Raw genomic sequence first — 27,976 nt, 5'->3', positions numbered from 1 at the left:
CTAATCTTTGGTACAAGTAAACAGAAACAATGAACTTTCTTCAATGCAAAGGCTCTTCAACATATGAGCACATTGGAATCATGGGATCCAACAATCCTAAAACGACATTTAGGCAAAAATTATATAAGGTAACAGATGGCCCCTAACAGTGGAAAAGTAGCTAACCATCTTTTACAAAACAAGCTCTCTAGCTAATCAATTATAAGTAGACAAAGAACAGAAAATCTGAAATTTATGGACAAAGAACAAAAGGCAAAAATCCTTTTGGTTAAAATCCTAATGCTACTATACAATAGCCAAACGACTTGCCTTTTGGGAGTGGTAAATGATATTACAGCAGCCCCTCATCTGTGCAAGAGAGATGATTTCCAAAATATGAGATTCTTCAATGGATTCTCGAACCCTTCGGTCCTAATAATGAATCTCCAAGGAGCTTTATCAAGCAATCCGCAAGTCCAGCAGATCCCTAATTTCAAGAAGTGATTAGATGTATTGCAAGAAAAATGACATAACTGAACACGCATACTATTAAGGTAAGGAACAAGTCCTATCTTCCCTTTACAATGCAAATAAGGTTCAAAGTTAAATGAACCTATTACTAAAACGATATAATGAAAAAATTAGTAACGGTAAAACCATTTTGGCTAACATTTCCATTGTTGATATCCAAATAGCTTTTAGAGAGAGGGAGTAAGAATGGTACGGTTCATAGCTTTCTAAGCGCTCAAAGCTCTTATTGCAAGGGGCCCAACCCATACAATCTCCATAGTCCTGCAACCCTTGCAAGCCAGGCAATAGTCAGATCTCTAGTGCGAGCGCACTCACACAAACACTACAGAGAAAATACACCTAAATCTGAAAATGAATAGCAAAAGCCCACAAACCGGATCGAACTTCCCAAGCATTGCTGAATCCGCTTCATCATCCACCTGAAAACAAATGTCTCGCCACTCAAGTCCCGACAATACTAATCAAGTTTTGGCTAAAAGTTCTTTAGCATATCTTAGCATATTATGATGAGAATGTAGCAGATATTACATGATAATATTTATTGGTTATTATTTAATACTTATCTATTATTTGGAGATTTAGTCGGACTAAACGTTTCGGCCGAAATATGTCGGTTTCGGTGGAAAACGAAACGAAATTCACAGTGAGTCGGAAAAGTACCAAACTTCGCCGAAACGTTTCGGAAATTTCGACCAAAATTTCGGTGAAACGTTTCGGCGAAGTACAAAATTTCACCCGAAATTTCGGTGAAACGTTTCGGAAATTTCGGTGAAATTTTTATAAGATTTCGTCCGAAACCAAGATTTAAAACCTTGCTCTTAAATCTTATTGGCTATTGCCTTATTTGGCTTTGTTAGGACTCTTTTTCTGTTTAGGAAGGTGGCATAGGAAAGAGATCTTTTATTCAGGTACCCAGTACCCAACCGCCAAATGCTAATCCTAAGGAATTCGGCAGCAAGAATCTTCAGTCAGTTTGACCAAATGTTCAAAACCGCACTTTTTGAGACTTTTCCGAAATGCTTCTACCCGTAATTTCTATTTTTCAAGAAAGGAATGAAAAATTATCTTCTTCTCTCCCTATTCTTTTATTGTTCTTGAGGCTATCCCCTTGGACGTGGGATTATCTGAGTCACTCTTCCGAGCATCATATTAATTGGTATTGGAGCCATGGAATATTTCGGTTTCGGTGGAAAACAAAACGAAATTCACAGTGAGTCGGAAAAGTACCAAACTTGGCCGAAACGTTTCGGAAATTTCGGCCGAAACGTTTCGTTTCTGTAAAATTTCGGAAATTTCAGTGACGTTTCGGAAATTTCAGTGAAACGTTTCGGTGAAGTACAAAATTTCACCCGAAATTTCCGAAATTTCCGTGAAACGTTTCGGAAATTTCCAAAATTTCGGTGAAATTTTTACAAGATTTCGTCCGAAATTTCGTACCGAAACCGAGATTTAAAACCTTGATCGGAGCAACGATCCTCAGCTTTGTGTATCAATATTCATGGCAGATGGAACAAGACTTCAACAAATTGAGCTGGAATCAAAAGCCCATTCTACGACAATTTCCAAACTTTGAGAGACGGTTCTCATCATTCAAAAGAGCTCACGAGGTTGTGTGAACCTGTTGAGATGCTGAAGTATGTTGTTGTTCGATTGGAATCTTTCGATACAACCCAATTTACCAAGATTCTACAACGCTCCATTAGGACCGTATTTGCTGATTTATAAATTAAAGGCAACACACAGCTGATCAGAGTGAAGTTGTTTTGCAACAAATATCGGCTCCTTTAGGTACGTTCCAACTTCCAAAGCTATACAAATATTGACTTTCATAAATTTGTGGGTGATGATCTGAAAGGATGGGTTAATCGTTGTGACAAATTTTTCGGGGTTAATGGAATTGATACGGAACAAGGGTGGTCCTAGCTTCAATTCAATTAGAAGGAAAAGTTGTCTAATGGTTTGAACATGCAAATGGAATTGTTTCCCGGACGATTTTCAAGAAAGTCGTTAGCCAATGCTTTGGACCAATAATGAGAGATGACCCCCTCGAGGATACTATGCAGCTTTGACATACTAGAACGGTTGCAGCAGCAGCAGCTGTAGACACCCCATTTTGACCGTGCCCTAAGCACTCCAATTTTGTGTAAATCCCCAACCAAATCAATCAGCTAGGGTCTCAAACTTCACCCTAGGCTAGCTTAGGATCCCAGCTAGGTATCAGCAAAATTTCATCGAAATCCGAGTGTGTTTGCCTAGCGAACAAGCCAAGACAATGCCCGTAGTGTAAACCAGAAGGGGGAGTGGATCATCTAGTCGATGGGGTGTCAATATCAACAACGTATATAATTTGGGAACAAAGACAAGTAATGGGTGTAATTACTAAAGCTAGAGTGTGATGAAATCAGCACACCCTTCACTTATATAATCTCATCCGAGCTAAGATTTTAGGGGAGGTTATTTTTATTATTATTCTCGTAAAAAATCCAGAGGGTGAAAAAGAGAGTGGGTGCCATTACCCTTTAATGTGTGTGATTAGATGGATGGCTAAGATTGATCAAGGATGAGGTAAATTGTGTGAGGTCGGTTGAAGTTGTGGAGATAGTAATTTTCCCCCCTTTAAGGTAACAGTAGCAAAAGTGCACTTGAAGGGGCTGTCCACCTGTAAATCAAAGAATAATGGTGAAGTTACACATTTGCACTAGATAAGAGGCTATACATAAGGAGGGTTGAATGCATCATTTCTCATCTTGATTTTTTTTCCTTTTTTCACCCGAGCCATCCCCTAGCAATAAAGAATGTCAAAATACATTATTAAATGGTGGGTTGTGCATGGAAGAAAAAGGGACAATACATTAGTTGCCTTCAAGGGGAGTGAATTACTAAGAAGGTGGCTGATTAGGGAACAAAAAAAAGAGTGAGCATGCATGTTTGTTAGAGAGATACATTTCATTCTATACAGCCCTTTTTGTGAAAAAGAATAGTTATAAATGCTAGTAGGGAGCTGTACCGAGAGGGGAAGGGGGGTGTAAATTTACCATAGGCCTATAAAAGGCAGCAAGGGTCGATGATAAGAGGATGGATTTTTTTTTCTCTCGTTTGGGGCTTTCTTGAGAAATCAGGAGAGAGAGAGAGATAGAGAGAGAGAGAGAGAAGAAAAAAAATATCACCTCATAGTTTTCATCATCTTCTCCGGCTACCTACTCCGGCAAGCTCGTCGGAGCTCCGATCTACACTTCTTGCTCATTTTATTTTTCAGCCCTCATTTTTTTTCTTTTGCTCTCACACAAAACTCTAGATTTGGCATTTCAAGTCTCCAAACCCTTTCTTATTTAACTTTAAACCCTAACTTCGGTGGACTTCTTCGGCGAATCCGAGCTCCGGACGGCCTTACTTTCCGCTCAATTGCTTAATCTCCTTATCTTCTAAGCCTTAGCTGTGTTCTTTCATGACCTTCCTCAATCATCATTTCACCTTCTTTCACTTCAGTGCTTGGATCCATGAAACCCTAGATCGACATCTCTTGTGGTTTAAATTCAGAAAATTTTAGATCTGTGCAAAACAAATCAGAGAGAGGAGATTAGAGAGAGAGAAAGAGATGGAGCAATAGACAGAGAAAGGGAGCTTGATCTCATCGTCGGCACCATCTCTTCCGGCGAAATTCCCGTGATCCAATTACCATTGGCTAGAGATCATCCATTTTGGCGACCTCACGCTTGTTGTAATCTGCAGCCCTTCAATCAGGTAACTCAACCCCTTTCTATGCTTTGTATAGTTGTTCTTATGGCTATGTAATTTGTCAGGAATTGAAAGTAGACACAATTATCTTCTTAGATTGGATGATCACGAGTGTCTTTACTGTTAGGAACATTTCTTCATGTATAATCTGTTTGCTTTAGTTGCTGTAACTATTGATCATAAGCACTGCAAACAGGAATTTTCTTGCTAAAAGTTTGCCTTAAGAACAAGGAAATTTTGATGTCAGTCTTCTCATATGCTATATTAACATAATCATGATCTTTACAATTATAATCTCCTTTAGCATCATTTAGTCTTTGTGATCAATTGAAATGATTATTTTTTTATATCTCAATTCAGTTTCTCATGTAAATGGATTTAAATTTTAAGGTTTCCTCAATTGATTGCCATTCTCAAGATGTATTCATTTTTATCACAATGATACGGGCTGAAAGCATTTGAAAGTATTTTAGAAAAGTATTTGGCCTGCACTTTGCTTTACAAATTTTAAGTGGAATTGAAGAATGTTGTCATCATTGAGGAATGTTCAATTTAGGCTACGGATTAATTGAGAGTGATATCAATTGGACAAAAAAAAAAAAAAAAAAAAAAATTTCTTTTCTTCCCACTCTTTCCTGATAATGAATAGAGATCCCTTTTGTTGGCCCTGTGGGAAATGCTATTAGTGCAAACAAGGTTTGTTCTGTATGATGCTGTAACTTACTAATGTTAATTCATTCTTAAATAATGTTAGCATAGCCATGTATATGCACTATGCACCCACACTTGCATCACGCTGACTTGTTCTTATTGTGTCTGAGTGAGTTTATGAGGATCAGAGCTTTATGACCACAATATATCCCATGTTAATTTACTCATATGATCTTTATCTTGAGTGGTAGAAATCATATAGGATTATAAAGATTTATTGGAAATTTTTAATGTCTCACAATCTCACCTCTCACCAGTTCACATGGTTCAGTGATATATAATTCCATTTAAAATGGAGTTATGCATACAGAGCTCTTTGATTTAGTTTGGTTAAGGTCACCTGTAAGCAATTCACTAATTGGGCTCAGAGAGGTCATGTGCATGGGTTATTGACATAGTTTGATGAGGTTGCACGTGCATAATGCTCTTTGTGATAGGCTTGAGTTAAATGACCATTTGCACACAGTGCATTAGAGCTACATGTGTTAGATGAGAGTAAAACACATGGGAATTTAACTCAAATCAGTGTATAAATAGTGTCATTTCCATCTGAAGGGATCAATGCAAAACACTGAATTTCTTAGAGAGGAGTTGGATGTGTGGCTTAGAGATTTTTTTCTTTTCAGATGCACAAATTTTAGATGTCTGGAAGTCTCTCTTAAAATATCAGGTTATTATCTAATAATTTCCTCTTCTTATATTTGATTTTTTCATTTACGTTTAAGTAATTAGAAGAATTGTGGTGGTATTTTGTTTACAACTATTTCATCCCTAGCCAAATATTTGTCATAAGATAGACTAACAGGGATCATACTATATATCTATTTGCTTGGACTTTAGGAGCTTTTAAGAGCTTGAATTTGGATGTGTTCCCATGATACATTCATTCCTTCTCCCCTTCGTAAAGACTTGCCTAGTCTTCTATATATGTACTTTAAACATTAATACCCTCTTCTTTCCCTTTCTTTAGAAAGAGCCCTGCTTAGACCTTTAGACACTCTTAGACATTGGTAACCATTATTCATTGCAAGGGCGATGAAGGCGTTAGCCCAAGCCCATCATTAGGGGACTTGCTCAGTCTAAGTAGCATTCCCCTCTTTTGTTTAAAAGACTTGCCTAGTCTTTTAGATGTACATTCCTTAAATCTTAGGTTTCCATTCATTGCAAGGGCAATGAAAGAGATATCTTGAGCCTGCTCTTTAGGGAGACAAGCTATGTCCCGTGTAGAAAAGTCAAACCTTTTAGGGAGACAGGCTATGTCTCAGTAAAGTAGTTTATCCTGAGAAGACTAACTCAGTCTCATGCTAAAGCATCACCTTCTTTAGGTTAAAGACCGACTTGGTCTGTTAGGTACCGTACCCTTATGTCATTGCAGGGGCAGTGATAAGGTTACTTGGAGCCCATCTCTATGTTTAGGAGACTTACCCAGTCTCACTAGCATCCTTCTTTATCTCCATTTCTTTTAGAAGACTAACCTAGTCTCATTAGCACTCCCCTCTTAGGGTTGTGCGCTAGGAGTCAGTCCTTTCGTATAGGAGTCAGTCATTTAGCATAGGATGTCTGTCCTTCGCCAGAGAGTCAGTCTTTCAAGAGTCTGTCCTATCATCATAGGGGTTAGGATTCTGTCCAACCTCTCATCAAATCATGTGTTTTTCTATCCGCTCCTGCAAGGTATAGGATGCTGTCCAACCCTTGCAGAGCTGTGATTCTGTCATTTTCCCCCGCAAAGCATAGGATGCTGTTCAACCTTTGCGGGATATCAGAAGTCGGTCCTCCCCTTATGATGATAGGATTCTGTCCTCTTGTGTCAAAAAACATCAAAAACATCTGAAAAACCAAATATCTCAAAAATCTCGAGTCCCTAGGAGCAGTTAGGAAATCTTTTTCCGAACTACGTTGGCTTGATCCCTTTCCATAGGGTACGTAGTGCAGCTTGAGATTCACATCCCAAGTCCAGCCAAACTTTTAAAAATAAACATTTCAAACATTCAAAAAAATACAAAAAATATTCAAAACCTTTTCAAAAAAAGATCTTTCTCCTAGAGTTAGGAGTCTGTCTTAGCTGTTTGGGGTATTTTAGAGTTAGGAGTCTGTCCTGATTTGTTGATATGGTGTGTCCAGTCGTGTGAGTGTCCCTAGAGTTAGGAGGCCTCAAGTTGATCGGTTAGACATTTAGTCGAACCGATGGCTAGACTAGGAAGCATATAGTCAGCCCATGGTTTTCTTTAGGTTGCACAGCCTAGTTACACATAGGATGTAGGGCCCACCTGCATTGGCTTAAGGCTAACCAACTTACATTAGTTAGGGCATATAGAGTCCTAAAAATCACAACTCACATGAATTTAAGCAATTGTACAAAAAAGCTTTAAAAATCAGTCGAGTCTAGTGGATCGAGTCTAGGATAAAGGTTCTAGATTGTTAGGCATAGCAGTTTAGAATAGGGCACCGAACTACGTTGGCTCTGATTCTTCCCGAGGCCGGGATACGTAGTGCAGCTAGGATGGATGGCCATCCTGGTCCGAGTCAAGTATTGCATTAGAGTCTAGGGTTTGTCGTGTCGGGTCGTGTGTCGAGTCGTGTTGTGTTGTGTGTTTTGCTGTGTTTTCTTATTTTTATGTACAGATCATATACCTTTAGCTGTAACATGCATGTGCTTGTCCACCAGAACTTAGACACCAATTAGGCATGTCACTCATAACCTAGCTATTCTTAGGCGACATATCTTTCACTTCTTTTATGTGTGTTTCTTATTCATCTCCGAGACGTGCATGATTAGCTAGACGTTATCTCGGGGATATTCGTTCCCATTTCGCATGATTTTCTCCCAAAACTCTTCAAAATTAATAATAAATGGCATAAGAGACCAGGTGCTAGCACTTGGGCGAATTGGGGGCGCCTAATCCCTTCCCCATTCGTCATCAGGCACGAACCCTATTTTATATCTCTGGTTATCCGTTGCAACAGAGCACGGCATGGGATCCAGGGCCCACTTCCTTGGATGGCGACTCTTCTTTGTTTAAGGTACGCCTCGAATCTGGGCTAGTCCCCGAATCGAGAGGTATCTCACTTTACATCGCCGCTCATGCTGTGAGGGGCACTCTTTCGAGAGTTCCTTGGTGGGGCTCTCCTTCACGTGGACGATCTAGAGAGACTCGCGCGGGGGCACGTCCCTCCACGCCCGTCCCGGATCGGGGTCCACAGGCTGGCGACTCTGCTGGGGATTATCTCTTTCGAGATATTGCCTAACTCTGTTAAAATGCCACTTGTTACTAACTTTGAAGAATTTTGAGCTAAAATCATTATAAATGGGAATTTAATCGCTTAGAATCCAGGGGCACCAAATAAGTGTTTAAAACAAGGGATTCACACACTGCACAGCATACATCATCTTGTTCTTTATTTTCTTTTATTGATTTTTATTATTATTAGCTCCACGGGATAGAAACAATGCGTGCCACATGGGATGTCATTACCCTGTTGGTGCTATTGTATCTATTTCCAAGCTATGCGCTCGTGCTGCACCCGTAAACACTCGGTGCACTTGTGTTTACAGCAGCCGATGAGCAATGAAGCATACTATGTATAGCACTCGGTGCACTTGTGTTATACATACTAAGTATGGATCATATGCATAGTACCTGATTGAGTCCGGAGCTCTACTTTCCTTTTACATATATTATGTACATGAGTATATTTGCTAACCTAGTAAAAACTCAATTAGGACTTGCTTGTACTTACATATGTATTTTATTCATATAGGAGCGAACATGTGTTACTTACACATGTTAGAACCTAGATTTAGGAACCTTGTCCTGTGTATAGATTATTGTAACTCACCTTATGTGGTTACAATGCGGTCCTAGTACACTCACATGTCTGTCTTGAGTCAAGTATCTTGACTCTGTTTGGATATATTTAGGGCTGGTGCCCCTGGTTGGGATATATATGTATATATATATATATATATATATATATATATATATATATATATGTATTGATTTTTAGATTAGGGTTCTCCCTTTCTCTCTTTAATTAGAGTTCCTTATTCAATTCAGTGGGTTACATCCACTCATTATCCAGTTTCAGATATAATCTATGACTCTTACTTGCCTTACCATAGTCATGATCTGTCATTCGATCTTTCAGCTATTGGATTATACCCTGTGTCACATAGACTCAACTTTGGTCAAGTTTTATCCAATTACCTTCTTCTCATAACACTGTCATTTTGAGATGATTAGTATTCTTGTTCAGAGTGCTACATTACTATTTCTTCTTACCCATATACCCTTTGTAGCACTGTTGTGCTGTCAAATTTTACCTAGAACTTTTTGTGGATAGAGTTAGATAACCATGAGCCTATCTTATCATTGCCTCATGAGTTTACTTTACCCTGACCTCCCTGTATAGCCGTTATGCTGCCGGATTTTATCCAAATCATTTTGAGCATGACTGCTAGTCTTTAGAGTCAGTTTGCATTGTTTCGATTCCCATTTTCAGTATCAGTTAGCTTAAAAGTTCACTCTTAATGGGAATCTCTGATTTGATCAATTGCGTTCACGTTCTTTCGTCAGTGACCCATACATGTCATTGTTGATCATAATCTATTTTATTATTATTATTATTATTTTTTTGGAGGATAACCATTCTTGTGTTGTATCATAGATTCAATTTGTGTATACGTTTGTTGTCTATTAATGGTTTGGTTATATCTTTCCCATCTATATCTCAAGTGCATAGTCATTGCTGAGATCAAAACATATTTCGATTATGGGTGTTTATCATTCCTAATCTTTCTTAAAAAGAAAAAAAAAAAGAAGACAGCAGCCATATCTAAAGAAGACCCAAATGAGTGGATTGAGGGTTCTTTGAGACCCTGTGGGTGTAGGTCGTATTATCACTGTCTATTTTTTACCTTCATAGACTATCTCCTTTTGACATTCCAACTCAAAATATTAATGGATATGCTCAAGATGGCTTTTATCTCAGTTTGTTCAGAATTTTTTTATCCCATGACATTGACCTAGTGTGTGTACTTCCAATTCAAAAGTCTGAGTTCAGCAAATGACCTCCCTTCCAAAAGACTGACCACTTTCAAATACATTTGATCAAGGCAGTTTATTGCTTCCCCTATTTTGCCAACATAGCCTTTTATTGTCCCACTTAACCCTGGCCTTGTAGGGTTACCCTTTCTGAGATTCCTACTTCGAGATCGAACTCAGTAGATACCTTCATCATGGAGGAAGGTGTATCGCCCAGGAACTTTCAGTGCCACTCTCTTGCTCATGAAAAAGTGTCCAATTTTCAGAGTTTGTCTTTTGTTGAGTTTATACCAATTCTTGTGTCAAATTTGGTAAGTCTAGTCGTGTCACCAATAATTCGAAATATGTAGTGTTTGTCAGTCTTCTTATTGAGTCAATGTCCAGTCTTCTGTTGAGTCTGATGTAGAGCCCGTTGAGGCGCGTCTAAAGTCATCAATGTATTTGAAGTTTCCAATTCGATAAATACTTGATTACATCGTTGTCTGTATTGTTATGATTCACTCTTAGATCTAATGTTTAAACTACAACTAAAGACACCCTTCTCGAATGAGAATGCAGACGAAATTCCCCTCGAGATCTGAAACATGATCAAACGAGAGGAAGAGCGTCGAGCGTAGCCATTCAAAGAAGAAATCAAAGCTGTTGATAGTGGTATTGAAATCCGAAACTCGGGAAAGATGGATTGACAAAACTTTATCTTCCGAGGAGAGCGAGGAATTGATAAACCTGTTTATAGGGGTTTGAGGTAGTCTTGCTTGATCCTATAAGGATAAACCAGGTGAACGCCTTGTTGTTGTGAAAAGCAAGACTCATTCCGCTTTAGACACTCAGTCGAAAAGTAAGAATTTGAGAAGGATGAACATCAAGCATTAAGTGAAGCTGATGAAGACATTGAGAGGCGACTTTCAGAAAAGAAAGCCATAGACTTGATCCCCAAGAAGAGCATTTGTGTTGTACATCTTGGTGGGATTTCAAGTCATTGTATTCAGATAGTAAGGACAGTTTTTATGTCCAAAAGAAAGAGAATATTCAAAAGAAAGAAAGGCATGAGAAAAAGAGACAGAAGGAGAAGGGAATGTGTCCCTAAGACAACATCTTGGAAAAATCAAAGACCCAAGTGATGGAGTCTATGAGATGGATTGAATATCAAAATTGTCTCCAACATTTGGAGACTATTGAGAGCAGTATAATCTTGAGCATGAGTTCAATATTCGAGAAGCGCACAAGTTTAAGTGGAGCACCATGGTTGAAGTCTTGCTTGTAAATACCGCCAGACTCTAAGAAAAAAAAAAATTCAAAGTCTTGAACCTTAAACATTCAAAAGCTTGTACATCAAAACACCAGGAGGCCATCCTTGAACGTTTGAGCCTTTATAGCCAAAATCCCAATGTTTAAAAAATCCTTTTGTGAGCCCTTTGAGCCAATATTTAAAAAATCAAATAATTCTTTCAACCACATTATAAACCAGGGGCATTTTGTGCACCTGAACTACGTCATGACCTGATCCCCAACTCTTCGGGGGTACGTAGGCAACCTGATCAACTCAGGTTCGGTCAAAACCTTGGGGATAAAAGCTAAATCATTCCCCTTCCAAAATTTTGAAGCTAAAAAGCTAAACCATTCTTTGTTAAACCCCGAAGCGAACTACGCGGATCTGATCCTCCATTTTTGGGGTACGTAGGTAGTCTGGCAAGACCAGATTCGGTCCAAATCGTTTGAACTTTTGATATCTAACCCTTTTGAACCCGAGCCTACCTATAAAGTTTTTCTGGTGAGACGAGCAAAGGTTTAAGGCATTTGAAAACAAAAACAGAAGGAAATGAAAAGAACGAGAGTCTGAAGACCCACTAGGTTGAAAACCCGAAAGGGCAGCCTAGAATCGTGCGTTTGCTAAGTCGATAACCAAATGAGATGGCTTATGCAAAATGAGGGTAGTGGTCTACTGGATTGAAAAATTGAAGAGGCAATCCAGTCAGAGGCGAAGACTTCCCACAAAAAGTGGGCTGATAAACATGGAAGGAGTTCATCGGTTATGAAGAACTTTGACGTTTGAATAGTGTGAGAATTCCAGGCAAAAGCTGAGGCAAATGGTTTGCTAGACCAGAAACCAGGAATGCTATAATCATGAGTTCCCACCAGAGGAAACTCGAAGAGATGAAGAAGCAATCACTGCACAGGGCAGGATCTTGGAATCCAAGTAGTGTCAGTGAGACTTACTTTGACACCCTTTTTAAACTAGGAGCATTAAAACTGAGCAATCCAAAGGGGGGTAATAACCATGACGGAAATACCGATGGAGGAAATTAATGCCTCTTGACATGGTTTTTGAAATTATTCTGAGAGCGGCTAGCCTTACCATTTAAAAGTACACATAAGGTCTAAGGGTGAATCAAAAGTGAGTCGAGTCCCTTGAATAATGTACATTTTCTTTGATAGAGTCTTGGAAGTCTGTTCCTCATTCATATTTGTTTTCCTTCAAGGTCCAAGTCATCTGGCACTGGAAGAATGGGTGTATACTTTCTGAAGTGATAAAAATGAATAGACCCTGGTTTAAGTACCAGAGAAAAGCGAGAAATATTTTGTTCAGAAATGTTGAAGATGTCAAATTTCAAGCAGAAGGTGGTGGAAAGAGCGAACCTCAAATAGTGGTCAATGAAAGGAGAAGTCTTTGAGCTTAGCCATTATCCCATCTTTATTCCAAAGAAAGAACCTATACAAACCCAAATTTTCCTACCTATCCTGGTTTTACTTTCCTTGGGACTCTTGTTATGGAAGTACAATACACTAGGGGCATCTTTTATGACTTGCGTCATAAAAGATATCAAGCAAAAAAGGCAATCAGTGTCAATGTCTTCAGTAAGTTGAGATAAGAGATGTAAGAGTATATCTCGAACCAAACTTCTAAACTCCTTAGACGAGTACACTCTCCTGAAGAGTCAACTTCCCAAGAAAAATCAATTTCCTCAGTGGAGTCTAGAATTTGCTCCCCAACCTTCAAACCTCAGCATAATGCTTTTTACCTGTTAAAGAAGGGTCAATACCTGGAATTTTCTTCAAGTTTCTTGAGTTTTATCTTCAGCAAAGATCATGCATTTTCAATCATTCTTGGCAAAGAATGACTTATTCACCTGGTGAAATCGATCAAAGTTGGTCTTTTCTTTCACCATTTGAAAGATTTTAAAAGCTGTTTTCGCCAATGGCTCCGTGATTTGGAGTTTGGTCATTTCTTTCACCATTTGAAAGATTTTAAAAGATGTTTTTGCCAATGGCTCCGTGATTTGGAGTTTGGTCATTTCTTTCACCATTTGAAAGATTTTAAAAGCTGTTTTCGCCAATGGCTCCGCGATTTGGAGTTTGGTCATTTCTTTCACCATTTGAAAGATTTTAAAAGCTGTTTTCGCCAATGGCTCCGTGATTTGGAGTTTGGTCATTTCTTTCACCATTTGAAAGATTTTAAAAGCTGTTTTCGCCAATGGCTCCGCGATTTGGAGTTTGGTCATTTCTTTCACCATTTGAAAGATTTTAAAAGCTGTTTTCGCCAATGGCTCCGCGATTTGGAGTTTGGTCTTTTCTTTCACCATTTGAAAGATTTTAAAAGTTGTTTTCGCCAATGGCTCCGCGATTTGGAGTTTGGTCATTTCTTTCAACATTTGAAAGATTTTAAAAGCTGTTTTCGCCAATGGCTCCGTGATTTGGAGTTTGGTCCTTTCTTTCACCATTTGAAAGATTTTAAAAGATGTTTTTGCCAATGGCTCCGCGATTTGGAGTTTGGTCATTTCTTTCACCATTTGAAAGATTTTAAAAGCTGTTTTCGCCAATGGCTCCGTGATTTGGAGTTTGGTCATTTCTTTCACCATTTGAAAGATTTTAAAAGCTGTTTTCGCCAATGGCTCCGCGATTTGGAGTTTGGTCATTTCTTTCACCATTTGAAAGATATAAAAAAAAAATGTTTTCGAGGTATTCAAGTCCGTTTTCACACGGCATTCAAGGCATTCACGTATTCCAAGTCCGTTTTCACACGGCATTCACGTATTCCAAGTCCGTTTTCACACGGCATTCAAGTATTCCAAGTCCATTTTCACATGGCATTCCAAGTCCGTTTTCACACGGCATTCAAGACCGTTTTCACACGGCATCCAGATTCATTTTCTCTTCAAATTTCAAGATCATTCATAATCAAATCTATCCTTTAATGTTTTGCAAGAGAGGCTATCTCGTCAATATATACTGAGTTAAGAGTTGGAGAGAGGCTATCTCACCAGCGTTTGCAGAGTCAGAGTCCGGCGAAAGGCTATTTCACCGTGTTATCTTGTGGATATCATTTTCAAAAATCAAAAATCAAAAATTTTAAACTCTTTAATTTTGGTCCAGTCAAAATGTGTTGTCTGTTCAGCTTTGACATTCGCGCGACAAGCACGCTCTGCCAAAGAGGGGCATCTGTAGACACCCCATTTTGACCGTGCCCTAAGCACTCCAATTTTGTGTAAATCCCCAACCAAATCAATCAGCTAGGGTCTCAAACTTCACCCTAGGCTAGCTTAGGATCCCAGCTAGGTATCAGCAAAATTTCATCGAAATCCGAGTGTGTTTGCCTAGCGAACAAGCCAAGACAATGCCCGTAGTGTAAACCAGAAGGGGGAGTGGATCATCTAGTCGATGGGGTGTCAATATCAACAACGTATATAATTTGGGAACAAAGACAAGTAATGGGTGTAATTACTAAAGCTAGAGTGTGATGAAATCAGCACACCCTTCACTTATATAATCTCATCCGAGCTAAGATTTTAGGGGAGGTTATTTTTATTATTATTCTCGTAGAAAATCCAGAGGGTGAAAAAGAGAGTGGGTGCCATTACCCTTTAATGTGTGTGATTAGATGGATGGCTAAGATTGATCAAGGATGAGGTAAATTGTGTGAGGTCGGTTGAAGTTGTGGAGATAGTAATTTTCCCCCCTTTAAGGTAACAGTAGCAAAAGTGCACTTGAAGGGGCTGTCCACCTGTAAATCAAAGAATAATGGTGAAGTTACACATTTGCACTAGATAAGAGGCTATACATAAGGAGGGTTGAATGCATCATTTCTCATCTTGATTTTTTTTCCTTTTTTCACCCGAGCCATCCCCTAGCAATAAAGAATGTCAAAATACATTATTAAATGGTGGGTTGTGCATGGAAGAAAAAGGGACAATACATTAGTTGCCTTCAAGGGGAGTGAATTACTAAGAAGGTGGCTGATTAGGGAACAAAAAAAAGAGTGAGCATGCATGTTTGTTAGAGAGATACATTTCATTCTATACAGCCCTTTTTGTGAAAAAGAATAGTTATAAATGCTAGTAGGGAGCTGTACCGAGAGGGGAAGGGGGGTGTAAATTTACCATAGGCCTATAAAAGGCAGCAAGGGTCGATGATAAGAGGATGGATTTTTTTTTCTCTCGTTTGGGGCTTTCTTGAGAAATCAGGAGAGAGAGAGAGATAGAGAGAGAGAGAGAGAAGAAAAAAAATATCACCTCATAGTTTTCATCATCTTCTCCGGCTACCTACTCCGGCAAGCTCGTCGGAGCTCCGATCTACACTTCTTGCTCATTTTATTTTTCAGCCCTCATTTTTTTTCTTTTGCTCTCACACAAAACTCTAGATTTGGCATTTCAAGTCTCCAAACCCTTTCTTATTTAACTTTAAACCCTAACTTCGGTGGACTTCTTCGGCGAATCCGAGCTCCGGACGGCCTTACTTTCCGCTCAATTGCTTAATCTCCTTATCTTCTAAGCCTTAGCTGTGTTCTTTCATGACCTTCCTCAATCATCATTTCACCTTCTTTCACTTCAGTGCTTGGATCCATGAAACCCTAGATCGACATCTCTTGTGGTTTAAATTCAGAAAATTTTAGATCTGTGCAAAACAAATCAGAGAGAGGAGATTAGAGAGAGAGAAAGAGATGGAGCAATAGACAGAGAAAGGGAGCTTGATCTCATCGTCGGCACCATCTCTTCCGGCGAAATTCCCGTGATCCAATTACCATTGGCTAGAGATCATCCATTTTGGCGACCTCACGCTTGTTGTAATCTGCAGCCCTTCAATCAGGTAACTCAACCCCTTTCTATGCTTTGTATAGTTGTTCTTATGGCTATGTAATTTGTCAGGAATTGAAAGTAGACACAATTATCTTCTTAGATTGGATGATCACGAGTGTCTTTACTGTTAGGAACATTTCTTCATGTATAATCTGTTTGCTTTAGTTGCTGTAACTATTGATCATAAGCACTGCAAACAGGAATTTTCTTGCTAAAAGTTTGCCTTAAGAACAAGGAAATTTTGATGTCAGTCTTCTCATATGCTATATTAACATAATCATGATCTTTACAATTATAATCTCCTTTAGCATCATTTAGTCTTTGTGATCAATTGAAATGATTATTTTTTTATATCTCAATTCAGTTTCTCATGTAAATGGATTTAAATTTTAAGGTTTCCTCAATTGATTGCCATTCTCAAGATGTATTCATTTTTATCACAATGATACGGGCTGAAAGCATTTGAAAGTATTTTAGAAAAGTATTTGGCCTGCACTTTGCTTTACAAATTTTAAGTGGAATTGAAGAATGTTGTCATCATTGAGGAATGTTCAATTTAGGCTACGGATTAATTGAGAGTGATATCAATTGGACAAAAAAAAAAAAAAAAAAAAAAATTTCTTTTCTTCCCACTCTTTCCTGATAATGAATAGAGATCCCTTTTGTTGGCCCTGTGGGAAATGCTATTAGTGCAAACAAGGTTTGTTCTGTATGATGCTGTAACTTACTAATGTTAATTCATTCTTAAATAATGTTAGCATAGCCATGTATATGCACTATGCACCCACACTTGCATCACGCTGACTTGTTCTTATTGTGTCTGAGTGAGTTTATGAGGATCAGAGCTTTATGACCACAATATATCCCATGTTAATTTACTCATATGATCTTTATCTTGAGTGGTAGAAATCATATAGGATTATAAAGATTTATTGGAAATTTTTAATGTCTCACAATCTCACCTCTCACCAGTTCACATGGTTCAGTGATATATAATTCCATTTAAAATGGAGTTATGCATACAGAGCTCTTTGATTTAGTTTGGTTAAGGTCACCTGTAAGCAATTCACTAATTGGGCTCAGAGAGGTCATGTGCATGGGTTATTGACATAGTTTGATGAGGTTGCACGTGCATAATGCTCTTTGTGATAGGCTTGAGTTAAATGACCATTTGCACACAGTGCATTAGAGCTACATGTGTTAGATGAGAGTAAAACACATGGGAATTTAACTCAAATCAGTGTATAAATAGTGTCATTTCCATCTGAAGGGATCAATGCAAAACACTGAATTTCTTAGAGAGGAGTTGGATGTGTGGCTTAGAGATTTTTTTCTTTTCAGATGCACAAATTTTAGATGTCTGGAAGTCTCTCTTAAAATATCAGGTTATTATCTAATAATTTCCTCTTCTTATATTTGATTTTTTCATTTACGTTTAAGTAATTAGAAGAATTGTGGTGGTATTTTGTTTACAACTATTTCATCCCTAGCCAAATATTTGTCATAAGATAGACTAACAGGGATCATACTATATATCTATTTGCTTGGACTTTAGGAGCTTTTAAGAGCTTGAATTTGGATGTGTTCCCATGATACATTCATTCCTTCTCCCCTTCGTAAAGACTTGCCTAGTCTTCTATATATGTACTTTAAACATTAATACCCTCTTCTTTCCCTTTCTTTAGAAAGAGCCCTGCTTAGACCTTTAGACACTCTTAGACATTGGTAACCATTATTCATTGCAAGGGCGATGAAGGCGTTAGCCCAAGCCCATCATTAGGGGACTTGCTCAGTCTAAGTAGCATTCCCCTCTTTTGTTTAAAAGACTTGCCTAGTCTTTTAGATGTACATTCCTTAAATCTTAGGTTTCCATTCATTGCAAGGGCAATGAAAGAGATATCTTGAGCCTGCTCTTTAGGGAGACAAGCTATGTCCCGTGTAGAAAAGTCAAACCTTTTAGGGAGACAGGCTATGTCTCAGTAAAGTAGTTTATCCTGAGAAGACTAACTCAGTCTCATGCTAAAGCATCACCTTCTTTAGGTTAAAGACCGACTTGGTCTGTTAGGTACCGTACCCTTATGTCATTGCAGGGGCAGTGATAAGGTTACTTGGAGCCCATCTCTATGTTTAGGAGACTTACCCAGTCTCACTAGCATCCTTCTTTATCTCCATTTCTTTTAGAAGACTAACCTAGTCTCATTAGCACTCCCCTCTTAGGGTTGTGCGCTAGGAGTCAGTCCTTTCGTATAGGAGTCAGTCATTTAGCATAGGATGTCTGTCCTTCGCCAGAGAGTCAGTCTTTCAAGAGTCTGTCCTATCATCATAGGGGTTAGGATTCTGTCCAACCTCTCATCAAATCATGTGTTTTTCTATCCGCTCCTGCAAGGTATAGGATGCTGTCCAACCCTTGCAGAGCTGTGATTCTGTCATTTTCCCCCGCAAAGCATAGGATGCTGTTCAACCTTTGCGGGATATCAGAAGTCGGTCCTCCCCTTATGATGATAGGATTCTGTCCTCTTGTGTCAAAAAACATCAAAAACATCTGAAAAACCAAATATCTCAAAAATCTCGAGTCCCTAGGAGCAGTTAGGAAATCTTTTTCCGAACTACGTTGGCTTGATCCCTTTCCATAGGGTACGTAGTGCAGCTTGAGATTCACATCCCAAGTCCAGCCAAACTTTTAAAAATAAACATTTCAAACATTCAAAAAAATACAAAAAATATTCAAAACCTTTTCAAAAAAAGATCTTTCTCCTAGAGTTAGGAGTCTGTCTTAGCTGTTTGGGGTATTTTAGAGTTAGGAGTCTGTCCTGATTTGTTGATATGGTGTGTCCAGTCGTGTGAGTGTCCCTAGAGTTAGGAGGCCTCAAGTTGATCGGTTAGACATTTAGTCGAACCGATGGCTAGACTAGGAAGCATATAGTCAGCCCATGGTTTTCTTTAGGTTGCACAGCCTAGTTACACATAGGATGTAGGGCCCACCTGCATTGGCTTAAGGCTAACCAACTTACATTAGTTAGGGCATATAGAGTCCTAAAAATCACAACTCACATGAATTTAAGCAATTGTACAAAAAAGCTTTAAAAATCAGTCGAGTCTAGTGGATCGAGTCTAGGATAAAGGTTCTAGATTGTTAGGCATAGCAGTTTAGAATAGGGCACCGAACTACGTTGGCTCTGATTCTTCCCGAGGCCGGGATACGTAGTGCAGCTAGGATGGATGGCCATCCTGGTCCGAGTCAAGTATTGCATTAGAGTCTAGGGTTTGTCGTGTCGGGTCGTGTGTCGAGTCGTGTTGTGTTGTGTGTTTTGCTGTGTTTTCTTATTTTTATGTACAGATCATATACCTTTAGCTGTAACATGCATGTGCTTGTCCACCAGAACTTAGACACCAATTAGGCATGTCACTCATAACCTAGCTATTCTTAGGCGACATATCTTTCACTTCTTTTATGTGTGTTTCTTATTCATCTCCGAGACGTGCATGATTAGCTAGACGTTATCTCGGGGATATTCGTTCCCATTTCGCATGATTTTCTCCCAAAACTCTTCAAAATTAATAATAAATGGCATAAGAGACCAGGTGCTAGCACTTGGGCGAATTGGGGGCGCCTAATCCCTTCCCCATTCGTCATCAGGCACGAACCCTATTTTATATCTCTGGTTATCCGTTGCAACAGAGCACGGCATGGGATCCAGGGCCCACTTCCTTGGATGGCGACTCTTCTTTGTTTAAGGTACGCCTCGAATCTGGGCTAGTCCCCGAATCGAGAGGTATCTCACTTTACATCGCCGCTCATGCTGTGAGGGGCACTCTTTCGAGAGTTCCTTGGTGGGGCTCTCCTTCACGTGGACGATCTAGAGAGACTCGCGCGGGGGCACGTCCCTCCACGCCCGTCCCGGATCGGGGTCCACAGCAGCATATTAGGAACGCTTTGAAATTTTATCTAGTAAAACCGAAGGTCTTCCTAATCAATTTTTTTGTAAGTGTGTTCCTTGGGGGACTCAAGGATGAGATTCGACCGGGTGTACAATTGCTTAATCCTACAAGTTTGGATCAAGACATCGAGTTTGCCGCAGGTTACATGAGGAATCAGACGATGTTACTTGTCATCCACGACCCCCTTCTAAGCCGGCTTTATTGCCTTCATCGCCAGTTCAGAATCCTTGATGTGGTGGTGATAATGGCCTTCTTCCTATCCAACACCTCACCGAAAAAGAAATGATGGAACGTCGAGAAAAAGGCATCTGCTACAAGTGCCATGAGCAATTCGCACCGAGACACACATTGTAAGCGACGACAATTGTTTCGATTAAAAGGTTGTGATAATATTGAGGTTGGGGCATGACTAGAAGATATTGATCTTTCCCTTGAAGAGGTTCCACTTATGGATTTAGAGAAATTTGTGTATGCACTCACATGTTCGTCATCATTCCCAACTATGCGTATTAAAGGGTCTGGAAAAAAATGCCGATTATGATCCTTGTGGATTTTGAGAGTATGCATAACTTTCTGGACCCACGGGTGGCGAAACGAGCTGGTTGTGTTTTGCAGAAAACAAATCCCTTGCCAGTGATTGTTGCAGATGGCACCTAGCTCTTTAATACAACGATATGTCGTGATTTTCAATGGACGATATGTGGAAATAATTTTCAAGCTAAGGTGTTTATTGCCATTAGGCGGCTGAGACATGGTTCTTGAGATATAATGGCTGGCGACGCTGGGCCCAATAGTGTGGGATTTTGCAAATTTACGCATGGAGTTTTCTCGTGACGTCCAAAAATTTGTTTTACGAGATTCCATACCAGGTGATGTTCAGATGATGGACTCACAATAGATGAGCAAGGTTCTACAGAAATCTAACAAGGAATGGTAGCACAATGATGGTCACTACATGCAGCTGCATCAAATTGGGTTACAGATCATTTCCGAAGGATGCCACATGAGAATAGTAGCATGACTTGCAACAATAATCTCCAGATTTTAGACCTTGAGGACAAGGTCATGTTGAAGGAGAAGGGAATTGATGCTAACATGATAGATAATACATGATAATATATATTAGTTATTATTTATCTATTAGTTGGAGATTTAATAGGAATCTAAATATTATTGGCTATTGGCTTTTTTGGCTTTGTCAGGACTCTTTTTCTGTTTAGGAAGGTGGCGTAGGAGAGAGATCTTTTATCAGCCTGTAATTTCTATTTTTCAAGAATGTTGGGCCACCAAGAAGTAGCATGTGCATAAGATGAGTGTAGCGGAGATGCGAATGCTTAGATGGATGTGCAGCCACACAAGGTTAGATCGAATTAAAAATGAAGACATCCGTAAAAAGGTGGGGGTGGCACCGATTGAGGTGAAGATGAGAGAGCACCGCTTAAGATGGTTTGGACATATCCAACGTAGGCCTTTGGATGACGCGTGCCAAGTTGATGGAGTAAAAAGAGGTAGGAGCAGACCGAAAACAACTTGGGTAGAAACAGTGAGGAAAGACTTGAGGGCTAGGAACATAACAAGAAAAAACTTGAGGGCTAGGAACATAACAGAGAACATGACGTTGGATAAGAGAGAATGGAAGAAAATGATCCATGTAGACGAACCCAACTAGTGTCAAGATTAGACTTAGTCAATTTGAGCAGGGTAAATCCTTTCACCTTCTTCATGAAAATTTTCTAAAGGATTCATTAGCCGACCCCAACTAGTTTGGGACAAAGGCTTAGTTGAGTTGAGTTGAGTTAAATGTCTATTTTTCAAGAAAGGAATGAAAAATCATCTTCGCCTCTCCCAATCTTCTATTGTTCTTGAGGCTATCCCCTCGACGTGGGAATATTTGAGTATCTCTTCCAAGCACCTTATTATATTATCTAATTGCAATTAAATCTTGAAGCATAGGGTGCAAAACTCATATCAAGTCATCCAAAAGGATACACATTATGTGTAGGAAAAATAATATTTCCAACCCATCTCTTTGTCGTTCATTTTAGGGAAAAAGCAAACTGGGATGGAAATGAAGTCATTTTCAGGGAAAAAAACAAACAAAATGAGGTAGAAATGCTGGATTTGGGTGGGGGGAGGGGGTATATATATATATATATATATATATATATATATATGAGAGAACATTTCCTACACACTTATGTAGGTAAGTTACCTACACACTAGCTTAAAATACCGTGGGGGCCCACATTGTTTGGGTGATCCAAACAATTCATTTGAATGGTCCTCACATAGATAGGGTGTCAACAAAAAATCAGATCCATAGGATCATCCCAACCCTACCATTTGTTGAGGTAAAATGGACGTGTATAAACCTTCACAAATATATAACTTACCTACACCGCCGGCTTAAAATACAATGGGTCCACATTGTTTTGGTGATCCAAACCATTCATTTGATAAGCCCTTACATTGATAGGGTATGCCCAAAAAATCAGCTAGGTAGATCATCCCAACCCTTCAAACTGTGGAGGCAAAAATGGACAGATTTGTGAAGGTTTTTACACGTTCATTTTTGCCGCCACAAATCGTACGGTTGGGATGATCCTACCTAGCTGATTTTTGGGGCACACCCTATCAATGTGAGGGCCTATCAAATGAATGTTTTGGATCACCAAAACAATGTGGGCCCATTGTATTTTAAGCCGGCGGTGTAGCTAAGTTAGCTAAGTTAGCTACACCGGCGGTATAGCTTCACTTTCCTCATATATATATATATATATATATATATATATATATATATATATATATATATATATATATGAGGAAACTTAAGCTCACCATAAGTTTGGTGAGCTAGCTTGCCCAATCACATGGGTCCCACATTTTGGGGAGTGATCCAAACCATTCATTTGCAAGGCCTTATCATGTGTCTGTCCATTTTTGTCCTCCACAAATGGAGGGGTTAGGATGATCCTATGGAGCTGATTTTTTGTACACCCCCCATCTATGTAAGGGACTTTCAAATGAATGGTTTGGATCATCCTAACAAAGTGGGCCCCCATGTGATTGGGCAAGCTAGCTCACCATAAGTTTGGTTCCTCTATATATATATATATATATATATATATATATATATATATATATATATATATATATATTTTTTTTTTTTTTTTTTTTTAATATTTTTTTTCATGTCCAACACATACTCAGACATGCCAATTTCTGAAGAACTAGAATGTCCTAGTCAGAGTAACAATTTAATAAAGCAAAATGATAAAAAGACGATGGCCGCTAGGCTCTATCCTAAGAGTCACTTTTTGGGTCACTAGAATGTCCTGATAAGATCTGTTGATACGTCAGGCGAACACATGTCTGATGCAGAACATGCGGGTGGAAAAAGTCCCCCACAAGTTACTTTAGTCGTTGCTTGTGTGATCTCCATCTCATGTTGCTGTTATGCCTCCCTACATCAATGTCCAGCCAAATGCCATTGGGAACACATTGATCAGATGATCGTTGGCCCTTGATCCATGACGCCTTGTTTTGGGTTCCGCCACAAAAAGCAAAACCGTATGAGACATTTGTTTGGCCTGGAACCAAGATAATGTAGGTCACCTCACAATGTTCTACAAGATCGATGGTTTGCACATACATGTCCTCATGTGGGGCCCAAAGTATGGCCATTACAACTGATCTCGATAGTGACCGTCCACCTAGTCATTTCCTTTAGTAAACCATGACCAATCACGATTCTCTAACAAACATAGAATTTAAAAGAAAACACACAACTAGCAAACATAAAACATGGTAAATAAAGACTTGCATTAGAGACATTAGTTCCAAAAAAATATAACAATCAGTAGTTAAGCATTTAGAATCAGATTTAACAAACTTGGTTTTTACTTTTTACCATCAATTATAACTAAACTTTGTTTTCAGTTAAAGGAAAAAACCCTGTGGTTGAAAACCAAAAGGATAAAACTTTCTGCCTATTTAATTAACTATAAGTGCATTTTTCCAGTATGTGAGTATTAATGTTGTTACAAAATCAAACCCAATTACATCAAAGCTTCTTCCTACCTTTGATATATTATCAATCTCTTCAAGCACAACTTTCAGGTACGCCAAGTTCACTTTTTCTGCTTGAATTTTGTAAGGATACCTCTCCTGAAACACATTGATCAAATTTAAAAGGACTTAAGCTATTTAAGAAATCATACATATAAATATTATTTGGACAATTTTCAATTCAATTTGTACCTTTGTGGACATATTTTTCCACGTCTGAAACCCTATTCGATCAATCTTGATGTGATCCTCAGACTTGCTGAACTTTGTAAAGCTTTCCCTGCAAAATCCAATACATGAAATTATGATGTCCACGGCTTGGTTGCAACATAACATTGCACTTAGTAAGTATCATTAAGTTTTTTTAGTCACAATAAAATTACAGAAAGTATTAAATAGTGAAAACTGAGAAGAATCCCATCATAAGAAAAATCAAGAAAATCATACTAGGAGATGAATTAACATTTACTTTTCCCAATGTAGAAGGAAGATAGGATTGTTATTGATCTAGAAGTTCCTGAATCAGTCATGGATATGAAGAGAAATTATATGGTAGCCGCCTTTACATATAACGGGCGGAGAGAGAAAATATCAAGTAAAAAACGGTGGTTTGACCTGGATCAAAAATCAAGGGGGAGAGTTTTTTCTCTCTCTGCCCTTGTTGGTTGACGGTCGGCCACCATATAAAGACTCTGGATATGAATAAGTAACAAAGGATTGCAAATTAGTTTCCACATGATGCCCAATGAAACAGCACTAGTACAACTCAACTGTGAGTGCCTTCAAACCTAGTCACGCTATGAATGTCTGAATTGATTCACCCTAATCATTGGAGATGCATACATGCATAAATGCATGCATATGTACACACAAGAAACCCCTACTTCGGGAAGAGGGAACGGAAAGATGAGGCATTTGCTCTATCTGCTTCTTCCTCTTTGCATGGGATAAAAAACTAAATTTATTATTTTTATATAAGGCATAACTTGAACTCAAATGAGAACTTGGTCAAGGTAAACCGAGTTAACTCGGGACTCGAGAGATTTTATACAGTGCACATATACATTTCTAATTAGTTAATTTTCCTTCTTATGCTTTATTGCCAGACCACAAATCTTGCTACTTTAGTCTAAGCCAATAAACCAGATTGAAATTATGCATAATGGAGTCAACTTAAAAAAATCAGGAGAGATAAATGAATGTCACCATGGACTCTCCTGAGTCAACTACCTTTTACCTTAATGACATTTCTGTTCTACTGCATGTTTTGCCCTACAAAGCAAATCAAAACTCCTTTGACCCTCCCGAGTTATAACCGTGTTAACTGAGTACACAACCATGTTGTACCAAGTCTTCACTTTGGCCGTCTTTTGACCTGCAGCCCCATTTTGAAACACACGCCTTCACGTGAACCCAATGCTCCGTGGGATGATATTGCCATGGATTTTGTGTTGGGAATTCCGAAGCCTGGTAACAATTCTAAAAAAGCTCATTTTGTAGGAAGACTAGTCATGTGGCTGAACTATATTTCCGTGACATTGTGAAGTTACAAGGTATTCCCAAGACTATTACTTCAGATCTAGGTTCAAAATTTATTGGTGTATTCGGCCATATCATTAGCATCTCCACTGAAACGATCAGAGATAAGACAAGTAAAGGAACTAAATCCGATGGGCTATTTGGATTTTGACCGTACATTGCTTCAGATGGACCCATACCAATCGATCGATTCTTCGATTTATTGCAGGCAAACTCGGCTTGAGCCAAAACATCACTCCAAGGCCCTCATAACTTGACTGTCCTAAAACCTCTTGGAAACTTTGTACAATGAAGTTGACTTGCCCAAATCATGAGATAAATTAGATACCTAAATACATACAGGCAGAGACTGATAACAACAACAATAGTAATTTTGTGATGATAAAAATGACGACAAAGACGGCACCCATGATGAAATTATGTAGCATACACAGTAAGGAACTTCTGTTACACAGCAAACGATAATAATAATAATCGGATCAATGATTTTTTTTTTTTGAACTGTTGCTCGTAACTTTTGAAGATCACCCAGAAGGAAGATGTCAATAGGAAGATTGTTAGGAAATATGGTTTATATTTTAAACACTGAGTTTAAATGTATCGATTATACACATGATCACAAGAAATAGTAGAAGTAGAAGTAGAAGTAACAATAAATATAACATTCATCATCATTACTTGCTGTCAATAAAAGGAGAAGAGATGATGAAATGCAGACATATAAAGGTGCAGGGAAAACAGGAAAGAGAAGACGAGTTTTCTGAAAAAAAAAAAAAACAAAAATAGAAGCTATGTTGGGAAAACCCAGGATTCTACAGTAGAAATTAAAGATGGTTTTAAGGAGGTAAAAAAACATGAAAAAGAGGAACTAAGTGATGGGTTTTGATTAAAAAACAGATTGCAAGAGACAAAGAAGAAATTGAGAGAGAGAGAGAGAGAAGGAGATGTGACAGAGATCAAAGACAAGGAGAATGAAATTTGCAGAAAAATCAAAGACAGAACAAAAAACAAGGACTCTGGGTTTTGAAAGAGGATAAAAAAAACAATACCATTTTTTAAAAGCGCCTTGATCCGGGGCTCGTCGAATGGCATGAATCATTTTCTGGGTTCTTGGAGCATCCGCCATTAAAAGTCTGAAAATCGACCTGTGAGACTCCTGACTAGTTTTGTTTGGTTCGTCTATCGCTTTAAATACGGCGGTAAAAACAAAAGAAGGACCTCTACTAACGTGAGCCATATGGCGTAGTTAACCAGCTAAAGTTGGCTATTGACGTGCTTACGTGTGTATGGTTCAGTCATCGTACACTCCGCATGTGAAACGTGTACTTGGATAGAAATGATCAAATAATGAGACAATCCATACCATTCGATCACTAGCGATGAATTTTGGATTGTCATCCACTCATCCCTAAGAATAGAGAGTACATGACAGGAGATATGGGATTTCAGTTCCTTGTCGTGTTACTTGTGTAGAGACTTTAAGTAGAAATATATGAGTGTGTAAAAGAGTGGGAGATGATATTTTCACCCCCTACAGTACTTGCACACCCCCCTTATAACGTGATTTTGACATAAAGTTGGCCTCCTTTCACGTCAAATCAGGTTATCAGAGGTGTGTGCAAGTACTGCATGGGGTGAAAATATCATCACCCAAAAGAGTTTATACATTATTGACTAGGACCTATTACTAAGGAAAATAGAGTGGATAAAACCAAATAGTTCCGGTTGCAATTATATCCAAGTCCCTAAGACCGAATGGGCCTCAACTCATTCTGTATATCGAGAAAGTGTGACTCATGCTTCCAAATTGATGATACCTTTAATAAACCGGTAGGGGTCCCACTGTTGGGTTCCACGCAAAGGCAAATTGCTGGAAAAGTGAGTGGATGTGAATGCGCTTATAAGGACTTGGAAGCCCTCACCTTAATGGCTAGCTTTTTAAGGGTGAGTTCTATCCGGGTCCCAACACCTGCCAAACCCCAGCGTACCTCAACTCAACTCAACACAACACAACACAACTCAACTCAATAAAGCCTTTGTCCCAAACTAGTTGGGGTCGGCTAAATGAATCTTTTAGAAAAATTTCATGAAGAAGGAATCTACCCAGTTCTAATCCTAGCTCTAGTTAGGTTCTTCTACGTGGATCATTTTCTTCCATTCTATTATATCCAATGTCATGTTATTTGTTATATTCTTAGCTATCAAATATTTCCTCAATGTTTCTACTTAAGTTACTTTCGGTCTGCCCCTAATTCTTTCTACCCCATCAATTTGGCACGAGTCGTCTCTTCTCACTATTTCTACCCCAGCTTACCTACCAAAAAAACTTTGGAGATGAAAACTCGCTATATGACGAGGTCA

At 38.8% G+C, this 27,976-nt stretch overlaps 1 protein-coding gene across 2 annotated transcripts; it reads right to left on the bottom strand.

Moving 5' to 3' along the window:
- Positions 1-86: 86 nt before the first annotated feature.
- LOC143851032 (uncharacterized) lies at positions 87-26,811 on the bottom strand. Of its 2 annotated transcripts, none has more exons than XM_077360357.1 (6): positions 26,665-26,811; positions 24,269-24,356; positions 24,089-24,175; positions 885-929; positions 650-771; positions 87-466 (listed from the first exon to the last, which is right to left on the bottom strand). In XM_077360357.1, the coding sequence occupies exons 1-6, from the start codon at positions 26,739-26,741 to the stop codon at positions 439-441; spliced, it is 447 nt and encodes a 148-aa protein (XP_077216472.1). In that variant the 5' UTR covers positions 26,742-26,811; the 3' UTR covers positions 87-438. The 2 variants fall into 2 exon arrangements, with proteins under 2 accessions (XP_077216472.1, XP_077216473.1); XM_077360358.1 differs by having other exon boundaries at positions 704-771.
- Between the last annotated feature and the right edge of the window lie 1,165 nt (positions 26,812-27,976).

This window comes from Tasmannia lanceolata, unplaced genomic scaffold, assembly GCF_043159265.1.
Source record: "Tasmannia lanceolata isolate RefF3 unplaced genomic scaffold, GAP_Taslan_0.1 ptg000018l, whole genome shotgun sequence".
Lineage (NCBI taxonomy): Eukaryota > Viridiplantae > Streptophyta > Magnoliopsida > Canellales > Winteraceae > Tasmannia > Tasmannia lanceolata.
The sequence above is the reverse complement of the archived record's forward strand: the minus strand, read 5'-3'. Positions and strand labels throughout refer to the sequence as shown.

Excerpts from the sequence above, each read along its gene's own strand:
- LOC143851032 (XM_077360357.1), bottom strand. The coding sequence starts at position 26,741 with ATGGCGGATGCTCCAAGAACCCAGAAAATGATTCATGCCATTCGACGA. Across the intron at positions 24,357-26,664 it reads CAAGGCGCTTTTAAAAAATG|GGAAAGCTTTACAAAGTTCA; the intron begins GTATTGTTTTTT and ends TGGATTTTGCAG. Across the intron at positions 772-884 it reads TGCTTGGGAAGTTCGATCCG|GACTATGGAGATTGTATGGG; the intron begins GTTTGTGGGCTT and ends CAAGGGTTGCAG.